The 10,700-nt window shown below is 43.4% G+C and overlaps 1 protein-coding gene across 5 annotated transcripts in view; it reads left to right on the top strand.

Annotated features, from left to right (window-relative positions):
- The window catches only part of crmp1 (collapsin response mediator protein 1), a 33,413-nt gene extending 23,550 nt beyond the window's left edge, over positions 1-9,863 (top strand). For 2 of the 5 annotated variants that reach the window (XM_035425747.1, XM_035425750.1), the window contains exons 8-15: positions 106-226; positions 787-943; positions 3,623-3,764; positions 4,401-4,571; positions 4,741-4,920; positions 6,021-6,186; positions 7,750-7,818; positions 8,898-9,863. In XM_035425747.1, the coding sequence (XP_035281638.1) occupies positions 106-226; positions 787-943; positions 3,623-3,764; positions 4,401-4,571; positions 4,741-4,920; positions 6,021-6,186; positions 7,750-7,818; positions 8,898-8,989 (1,098 nt within the window). In that variant the 3' untranslated portion in view covers positions 8,990-9,863. Of the gene's footprint in view, positions 1-105; positions 227-786; positions 944-3,622; positions 3,765-4,400; positions 4,572-4,740; positions 4,921-6,020; positions 6,187-7,749; positions 7,819-8,878 lie in introns of all 5 variants that reach the window. The other 3 variants (XM_035425748.1, XM_035425751.1, XM_035425749.1) reach the window with 2 other exon arrangements.
- The last annotated feature ends 837 nt before the right edge of the window (positions 9,864-10,700 follow it).

Genomic DNA, 10,700 nt, shown 5'->3' with positions numbered 1-10,700 from the left:
AACTATTGATTGAACCTCTGTAGGATAGGAGATGACCAGAGATTTGATTTGTGGGGTGGATGTGGTGCTGTATTTGGGCCTGACGGAAACACTTCTTTCTGCTAGCTTGAGTCTGAAGCTGTGTTCCGAGCCATCACCCTGGGTAACCAGGTCAATTGCCCCATTTATATCACCAAGGTGATGAGCAAGAGTGCGGCAGACATTGTGGCTCTATCCAGGAAGAAAGGTGGGTCATGTGTTCCTTGACCCCTAACTGTAGATGCGGCCTCTTGCTTCACTTGCTGTGTTGTGTTCCAGGCCAGCTCCTCACCATGTGTTAAAATATGAATGATATACAGTAATCTGGTTTAACATGATCAACTGTCCTTCCGTTTGCACAGCTTTTCTCCTTTCTGTACCATGTAACCATGGAGCTGTTGAAAAAACTATACTAATCTTAATCCCTGCTTGTGAAAGATGAAAGTTTTAATTTTGGTTTTGTTTCCATAACCTCCATCTGTGTCATTGGAGTAGATGTGTTCCCACCTCTGGTCTTAGTTTTGATTTTGCTTCAGTCTTGTAATTCCTTCACTTTTCAGTGAGCCCATATTGGCATATAAGGCACTGTTATATAACAATATGTTCATATTTATAAGTGCTTTTACATTTAATCATCATAGGTGCATTATTTACATATTTATACATAGAAAGTGCCAGAGAGGTCTGCCCTGCTGTAGCTCCTGAACGCCCCTTCTTTGATTACATTGACAAATGAATAAAACAACAAATGTGCATTATTCTTTCCAGGATCTGTTGTGTTTGGGGAGCCAATCACAGCCAGCCTGGTCACTGATGGGACCCACTACTGGAGTAAGAACTGGGCCAAGGCTGCAGCCTTCGTGACCTCACCCCCCTTGAGTCCTGACCCCACCACGCCAGACCATCTCAACACACTGCTGGCCTGGTACGTCTGTATCTGGGACAAGGAGCTTGGCACAGCTGTGGTCATAAAGAATTAAGGACATTCTTTTGTTTTTTTTATACCTCCATAGTATCACTGGTCTTTGCTAACATTACTCATTTAGTTTTGATTGTTATTTTGCTTATGGTTTATGTATAATTGTGGCACTGCTAGAGGAATAGTGACTGTGAGTGGTGAGTTGATTTTTTTAAAAACAACATAAGATAGATAAATATGGCCAACAGCTATTTTATTTTCCTGTTTTTGGGCCATTAAAACTGAATAAAGAAATCACAGAGAAAAAGACGTGTAGATAAATGTGTTGCTACAACGGACTTACATGATAGTTTTCTTTGTCAGCAAATTAGAAATGATGTGAAGCTGACCTTGCTGCAATATCCAAAGAGGTCTGTCTTCACAGAGGGCACAGCAGGCAGTTTAACATTCTGGCATTATGGCTGATCTGCAGGTCACGTCAGTGCAGTGATGCAATGGAACAGCCAGCCTGAAGGGCGTGGTCGAGAGTAATATTAAGGATTTTATGACAATGCAGTATGTGCCATTATTTGCATCATATACTGATGATGTCTGGTGACTGGCTGCTGCAGGCCGGTGTGTCCTACAGTAAGCTTTTCTTGAAAGGAGGCTGGCTTTGTGTGGAGAACTTTCATTTTCTGCCTGCCAAAAGGCGCTGCCATGCTCCACAGTTCTGGTTAATTTCTCCCCAGATTCTCTCTTTCTTTTCGTCGGAATGCCTGACCTTGTGCCTGTTGCCAGAAATAGATCAGGCTCTGGAAGCTTCCTTTTTCTGTTGCCTTGACGACAGAATTCCCCCACCCGCACCCACTTCCCCTGCATTATTTCACAAGGCAGGCTGGCTTCGAAAAGCAAAGTCACTGGTTTTTATCTCAATCCTGACGCAATTTTAACTCTCGTGAGGAGCAATGAAAGCCCACTTTCTCACAAGAGTTAAACTGGCACCAGAGTAGTATTATGTAAAACTACTGTATGTTGAGGGAATGTAATTAACCTCTTGAGATGCAGGTTGTTACCAACTGTGCTTATTTTATCATCATGTCTGACCGGATGATGGATTGTAGGTCCAGAACGAAGATTAAAGCCTTTTTATGTCACCTACTTTTAACTGTTTGATTGACATGCAGAAAGTTCTCACTTTTGGGTTAAACCATTGGTGGAATAAATGTAGGCTACATGAATTGAATACTACTACTGGCTGATCAGTAGTCATTCTTGATATTTCTGGCACCCCAGTAACAACAGTCCTTTTCTACTATGACCACTTTAATTGTAACAAGGATAACAGACAGAATTATGAGCCTAGAGAAGTTGAGTGCCCTGTCCTCATCAATAGCTTTCTAATGTTACTAATATTTTCTTGTTGTTGTTGCTTTTTGGCTTGTACTAATTGCTGAGTTGGTCTCCGTCTTTCTTCCATTGGTCCTTGTAAATGCTTTATATAAGTAAAGGGTGACACCTGGTGCATGATATTGGTACCACACAAATTCTATGGAACTGCTGTGATCTGATCCTCTAAGTGACTTTACTCAGTGGTCTGCATAAACATTGCCAAAAAGCTCCCCAAACGTTCCCGTTTTTACGCTTGTGTCTCATATATAAGACAAAAACAACAATTGAAAACAAATTCAAAATAAATGAATGAGATGATGTTGGTTTAAGTAGACAAACAAAAAATACCAGAATGAGTGTGTGTGTGTGTGTGTGTGTGTGTGTTTAGTGGTCGCATGATGTGGGGGTGGGACATTGTGTGAATGTGAGATGTGTGTGTGTTTTCTCTTATTCAGTCTTTTCTGTTGATTTCCCCCATCCAACATACTCTTACGGTGAACTCTTGCATAACCCCCACATAAGCGACCTACCAGATTACCCAACGTCATCAGTAAAATGTTAATGTCAATTTCTAATCAAGACCAGCAGCCTGGCAATGTGTCAGCTTTTTATGTGGGTGTAGTACATTAACAGCACGTCCCATACTTGTGCTCTTGCAAGCTAGGACATCTGGAGCTCCCCTGCCGTGCGTGATCGATTGTCTGTGTTCACCACGGGAACAAAATCAATTTTGCACGTTCAAATTTTGAATTTGCATCAGCTGTATATTTTAACATGGGATGGTTATGTTGGTTGTGCAGGAGTTTACTACTTTTATTTTCCTGGCTGATGGTGTCTGTGTTCTCTTGTAGTGTTTCTTATATTATTGAGGTGAAATATTGGTGTTTTCCCCTTAGTTGTGATTTAATCACATTGTTGATATTTCTGTGGTGTAACTGTTATAGTTGAATATGTAATTGTGTTATTTATTGTAGTGTTATAGTTGAATATGTAATTGCAGTGCTTATTGTATTGTCATAGTTGAATATGTAATTGTGCTGTTGTATGGTAGGCTGAACATGTAATTATAGTGTTTATCATAGTGTTATTGTTGATTTATATCATTACAATGTTTATCGTAGTGTTATAGCTGAATATGTAACCCTGGTGTTTATTGTAGTGTTATAAGTGAATATGTTATTGTAGTGTTTATTGTAGTGTTATAGTTGATTATGTAATTACAATGTTTATTGTAGTGTTATAGCTGAATATGTAATCCTGGTGTTTATTGTATTGTTATAGCTGAATATGTAATCCTGGTGTTATCCTGTGCAGTGGGGACCTACAGGTGGTGGGCAGTGCACACTGTGCATACAGTACCTCACAGAAAGCCATAGGAAAGGACAACTTCACTCTCATTCCAGAGGGAACCAATGGGGTGGAGGAGAGAATGGCCTTTGTGTGGGACAAGGCAGTGGTGAGTTGGGTGTGTGCGTCTGTGTGTTTGGGTATGAGCGTGTGTGTGTGTGTGCATGAGTGTGTGTGTGTGTGTGTGAGCATGGGTGTGTGAGCGCAAATGTGTGTGTGAGCATGTGTATGTGTGAGCATGTGTGTGTGAGAGCATGTGTGTCTGAGCGAGTGTATGAAATCGTATTTGTCTGTGTGTCCGCGATTGTATTTACGTGTGTGCATGTATGGGTTTGTGGTTGTATTCATGTGTGTGCATCTGTGGGTGCATGTGTGTCTGAGCGAGTGTATGAAATCGTGATTGTGTGTGTGCATCTGTGTGCATCTGTGGATGTGTTTAATTGCATTTATGTGTGTGCATCTGTGGGTGTGTGTAATTGTATTTATGTGTGTGTATCTGTGGGTGTGTGCACATATGCCAGGAAGGGGTGTAGCTGTGAAGTGGGGGGTGAATACAGGCGGTTTCTGAGTCGGGCCGCACCCAAAAATTCAAGGGGACTCAGGGGCCATCGTGGAAACGTCATGCATTGTGAAGTAACGTCTGCATGAACTGTAAAACAGATTTCATTAATCATTTTTTATTTTATCATCATTTTATTCATCATCCCCCCTCCCCCAATCACTGCCTCTTTATTCTTCCTCGCAGGCGGTGGGAAAGATGGATGAGAACCAGTTTGTGGCCGTCACCAGCACCAACGCTGCCAAAATCTTCAACCTGTACCCCAGGAAGGGGCGGATAGCTGTGGGGTCGGATGGCGACATCGTCATCTGGGATCCCCACAAGATCAAGACCATCACCGCCAAGACGCAGCAGTCGGTGAGTCCTGAGGCGTGGTCGGGATGTCTCCTCCCCTCCTTTCTTCCACACACTTCCGGGTAGGAGACGAGTAGTAGCGGGGGAGTGGAGGAAAGGAGGCGAGGAGGAAAAAGCAACGGGACGCACCTGAAGTCAAGTCTTTCTCTCCCTCTCTCTCCCCCCCCACCAGGCGGTGGAGTATAACATCTTCGAGGGCATGGAGTGCCGAGGGGGCCCCCTGGTGGTGATCAGCCAGGGGAAGGTGGTGTACGAGGAGGGCAACCTGCACGCGCAGCAGGGCACGGGGCGCTTCATCCCGCGCAAGCCCTTCGCCGACTACGTCTACCAGCGCATCAAGCTGAGGAACAAGGTCTTCGCGCTACCGCTCCTCTTCCTCGCTTCTCGCGTCACTGCGGAGCCCGGACTGCCCCAGCCGCTCCAGTCCTGCGGTCACCGTGGTGCCCACCGTAACACTGGCAGCCTCATGCGCAGGACAGACACTGCAAAACTATGAGAACGTTTGTTTTAAATTTGCATATAAATTTCAAAATATATAAAATATAAAGTTCAAAATATATTCTACAGTGACCATCTTACATTGCAAAAAGAAAAACAGCTGTTATTTTGAAGAAAGCTCAGATTTTGAAATTCATGTGAAAATGCTTCCCATTCAGACATAATATGCAGAAGAATACATATTTTTAACACGTTTTTCAGAAAGCTGTGGTATACAGTTTTCAAGGGGGCTATAATGCGCTAAGCTGATTGGCCGCACCACCAGAGGAGCCCAGGATCCCATGTGCTCCAGCAGAGGGCAGTGTTGTACCATTAAGGGTTTATCAGATACCTCACGTGCACTACTCCCAGCTGTTTGGATTACAGGGGGAGACTTTAAAGAATTTCACATAACAAGGGTCACCACTAGGTCAGCTGAGATCGACCTTGGTTATTGCAGTATCAAAATACTCCTCACATTGTGGGACACTTTATTGTGGCAGAGAAATGAAATGGATATACCTTTGCTCTTTCTTTATTAAAAGCATGCTTTTCAATTGGATAGAAAAGAATGTTTTTAACACCTGAATTGCTGTGCGACGAAATCCTTTAAAAAGGTCCTATCAATCCATTGAGAGCCTAAAATTTATAGGGTTCTGTCTACAGAGAGTATGACTTTCAGATATTAAGCTTTTAAATGTTGAAGTCGCATATCGTAGCACTGTAACTTGTGTACTGCATTTTAGATTGAACATATTTTAAAAATTTCAGGTGTTTCTATAAAAAAATCTATAACAAATCACAAATAGCATTCCCGCATTAATAACCAATTTTTAAAAATAATGTGATAGAACCATAGACTGTAATTTGAAGCTTCCTGCTGTGTTTGCCCGTGTGGATAAACGTGTGCCTCACAGAGAGGGCCTTGGGGGCGGAGCTATGCCCTCAGAACTCCGCCCATTTTTGTGTCTCCAGGTGACGTCGATGCACGGGGTGTCCAGGGGAATGTACGACGGCCCCGTGTACGACGTCCCCGCCACCCCGAAGTACGTGACCCCCGCGCCGTCCACCAAGACCTCGCCCGCCAAGAACCAGCCTCCACCAATCAGGAACCTCCACCAGTCCAACTTCAGCCTATCAGGTAGGGCGGGCATCGCGGGGCAGCAGGCCGCGCGTGACCGCTCCCGCCTTGTTCCGGCGGCGCCCCAGTGACAGGGAGACCGCACACTCACTGTTACCCCCCCCCCCCCACCCTCACCCCTGCTCCTGCTGTGTACCCTCTCTGCTGTGTTTGTGTATGTGTCCACTGCTGTGTGTGCAGAGTGGCTTGTCCAGCCAACTGGACAGGGCTGTTAATCAGATCTCTGCAGTGAACAATGTCTGCTTATGGGCTGGTTGGTATGTGACCCCAAACTTAGTGATGATGAAAATGCCATTCTGGAAGAAGCTTTTGATTTTATTGTTTTCGGTGGTGAGTATGGAATTTAGTTTTTTTTTTACTGTCCCTTCGACAAAGAAACTTTTTTGGTGTCATACTGTAGAGTGAGAGAGAGAGAGAAAAGGAGAGAGATGAAGGATTTCACGTGCTCCACGCCGAGGCTGGGATGAGATGTTATCTGATGCTGTCCGTGCTGGGGAAACAGAGGGTGTTTTCTCGGCAGGGAGAGGCCTTCGCCGCGGCAGAGTCAGTGAGCTCGGGCTGAGGAGGAAGGCAAACATTCTCACGCTCGAAAGGGCGACGTTACACAAACAAGACATCTCCCTGGGCCCCCCGAGAGCCCCAAAGCTCCCACAGAGCCCCCACAGAGCCCCCACAGGCACCCTAATGCCGCTTATTCTTCACATAACACTGTCAGAACTCCGCATCTGCTTTCCTCCCTTAGAAAAGCAAATTAAAGGGGAAATGTGCTTTCTTAAACTCCGATAAAGGGCATATTTACTCCCTGCATTATATACGCTTTTAAGCAAATGAGTTTAACTCAAAATGAAAATGGCCGCTTTTCTCTGAAACACTTTGTGAGTAAGATTGCGTGCGCTGATTAGAATTCACCGGAGTATGCACTTCCCCTGGGATTAAAGCTGACTACGGCCGTAGCATCTTACATATACTTTTATTAAATGGAAATAAACTTTACAGTATTTTAATCACTGTTATTTCTTTGAGCTGAATGTAGCTGTTCTTGGCTGGATCTTAACTGCAATATCGTTTGGCTATGTTGTGCAAACTGGCATCTGTCCATTTCTAGGATCAAAGCAGTACCATTCAAGGGAGTACATCAAAAGAATTTCTTAGGAGCTACTCATGCTATGTCCCTATAGACTTTTTAATTTAGATTTATATAAATTAAATATGGTACACTACAGTAACAGCCTAGCAAAATAAGCGAACCTAATGTAGGAATGTATCTGTTGGCTGTCTTTCAGTATTTCATATTTGAAATGATATATCTCTGTATCAGCTCCAGTAACCCATCATTTATGTTTAACGTATTGATCTTAAAAATAAATACGTCTGCTGTTTTTGTGGTTAAGTGCTGCCTTTAATCTGACCCCTTGGCAGCAACACTGTTGACGGGTGAATCACCCGATTGAAACAAAATGGCGTGTGGAGTGTGGTTTCCACAGTGGATATTCTCTGTACTTGTGTTGACTGTTTACTGCAGCTATACTCTGACCTCACCTTCGCCGTCTTATATATTTCCAGGGCCGGACTCACAGCAGTCGGAGAGTTACACAAATACAAGCAAACATTACAAGCACACACCAGCTATAGGTTTGTGAGGTTAACACCTATTGCTTTGAAAGTGTATTGATGATGGAAAATAGTTGCTGAGACTATTGAAGTTCCTGATAATGAGTAACGAGCAGGATAATGCAACAGGAAGGTGGGGGAGAGAGACAGAGAGAGAGAGAGAAGCAGAAACCTGTTTCTCGATTGACAAGCCATTGATTCCAAATGACTTCAAATTTAATGGTAAGTTAGCATAAAATGGGATGGGACGTTAACCAGTGAACGGGTGAGAGTAGCTCTTTGTTGCATGGGTTCTTGAGATAATTCCTGCACAGATCGTGTCGCCCCTGCCCCCATCCCCGACACGCCCCCACCCCCCACCCCCTCGTGACTCCCCCTTCTGGCGCTCGGTGTTTTTGTGACTCACAAACCCAAAAGCACAATTAGCCATCATGTCTCTCCGTGCCATAGACTTTTCCTGCATGCTTTATACGTGCACTTTGTAAATCCATGTATGTCGGAAGTTGTTTTATTTTTTGTCTTAAATCTTTTCAACATAATTGCAGTTTTATTTTATGGTCAAATGGATGCATAGGTTCCAGACCAAGTTTGATCATTGTGTATGTTTTTCATCTACAGTACTTGAGTTTCGCTTTGGGAAGAAAATAAAATGTTAATATTGATATGTTTTTTTAACTAGGAGAATCAGTGATATGGTTTTTAGATTTACTGGGGATTAAGTAGAGAGGAACAGAGATGTCTTACAGGCAGTAGTAATGTTATAATGGCACACTCTATGGCAGTGTTTCTCAGCCCTGGTCCTGGGGACCCACTGCCCTGCATGTTTTAGATGTCGCCCTGCTCCAACACACCTGATTCAAATGAATGGGTCGTTATCAGGCATCTGCAGAGCTTGATGACGACCCATTCATTTGAATCAGGTGTGTTGGAGCAGGGAAACATCTAAAACATGCAGGGCAGTGGGTCCCCAGGACCAGGGTCAAGAAACACTGCTCTATGGCCTAATGAAGGGGAAGTTTGAAGAGCAAGGTTGAGACTGAGGGCACCGGCCCTTCCTCCTGTTTCCTCTAACTCAGTGCAGTCTCTCGCTTGCCTTCCAGGGGCGCAGGTTGATGACAACGTCCCCCGGCGCTCCGGGCATCGCATTGTGGTGCCCCCCGGTGGCCGCTCCAACATCACCAGCCTTGGTTGAGCTCCTGCTCTGGCGAACCGTCTCCGAGCGACAGATCAACGAGAGAAAGCGTGGCCAACTCGTTTCTGTCTCCATGTTTGTCCATGACCAGCCCCCTGTTTTAAAACCTGTGGATCCGATTGGAGGAGTGACAGTAGTGTTATGTTATTTATTTTTTTGGTTTACAGGGTTTGAACATGATCACCACACCTCTGTAAACTCTCACGCCTTAGTTGATACAAGCATGGTGCTTCCCCTTTTAGTGGACAAACAAAAAGCTATATCAGTATTGTTTTTTGGTTTTTTTTGTAACTGGAAACATGGTAATGTTGCACTTTTTCAGTGTGTGGTTGGATAGTTCGGTAGTTGCATGTTGCTATAAATTTTTGTTGTGGATTTTTTTCCCCCAAGATAGAAACATTTGTCACTGAACTGAAATTCAAAGTGCGAACTCATATGCTTGAAAGAAAAACCAAGTAGTGGTACCATAGTAACAACAGACCATAATGGTCACCTGCAGTAACCTTGTCACGTTGTCGCGGTCACATGTATGATGCTCTTACTGTGATGACTGACAAGAACAACCCTCTTAGTGCTAATGCTCAAGTTAGGAAACTGTAGTGTCACTGACTTCATGCAAGCAAAAAGAAAACACTGTTAGCGCAGAATGAATAAACAGATGCAGCCTGCTGATGGAACATCCGTCCACAGAAACATAGAGAAAGGGCTTTGGCCCTCCATTTTTTCTATAAGGTTAGCCAGGCAGTGCTATGATTCCTTTTTTAAACAAGTTTTTATTTCCGATCTCATTTATAAGGACATTGTTTTATTATCTGTTGTCTAGTGAATTAAAAATGAATACTTCCATAATTGTGAAATAAAATGGGAAAAGGCAGACTGTCTGCAAGTTGTTACTTTACCACTGAAGTATGGCGTTGGGTGTGTCGCTGTTCCTCTGGGCCTTCAGGGGGCGCTATTGGAAGAGTTTAAACTCATTTGAGAACATACTCCTTGAGGTAATTACTTTTATATTCAGTTTTTTTGGCAGGCTTCCTGTTCAACATATTACAAGGATTATTAAAATATATTCTGATGCAAATCCACAATTTGTATAATTTATACTCTTCACTGCATAAGATATTCTCCTTAGCAAGAGCACAGACAAACATTCTCTCTGCTCCAAAACACAATGTCAGGCCACTGCTTCTTCTCACTCCACTGTCACTCACTACATTTGAGTCTTCTGAGATTTTGTGTAGCTTTTGCAAGCAGACTGTGTGCACCTAATTGGCCAGAGGGGGTCACTGTTGTACAGCGAGAGGTCCTGCCACCAGTTGTGTCATCATTCATTGTTTGCTCAGAAGTTCTTATTCAGGGTAACCTGCATATAATATGTTTAGACTGCTAGGCATTTGCTAATATAATCCATGTTAACCCAGATGAAATCTGCAAGACTCCACCAGGGAACCAAACCTGAAATATTCACATTACAAACACGGGCTATACATTACTACCATGTCATATCAAATTGGCAGAATTGACTCAAAGATATTGTCATCAATTATTAATGCAGACCATCTTTATCTGCCGTATTTATTTGAGCATGCTAAAGTAATGATATGCTAAAGTAAAGCATATCATTGTTCAAAGCTACTTGTTATTTTATGTGATCACTCTTCCAAAGTAAAGATTACAGAGCAGTTCTCAAGGAGTTCCAGACTCATAAAAACAA

The sequence above is a fragment of the Anguilla anguilla genome, chromosome 7 (assembly GCF_013347855.1).
Source record: "Anguilla anguilla isolate fAngAng1 chromosome 7, fAngAng1.pri, whole genome shotgun sequence".
Taxonomy (NCBI): Eukaryota; Metazoa; Chordata; class Actinopteri; order Anguilliformes; family Anguillidae; genus Anguilla; species Anguilla anguilla.
Note: the sequence above shows the minus strand (reverse complement) of the source record. Positions and strands in the feature narration are given on the sequence as shown.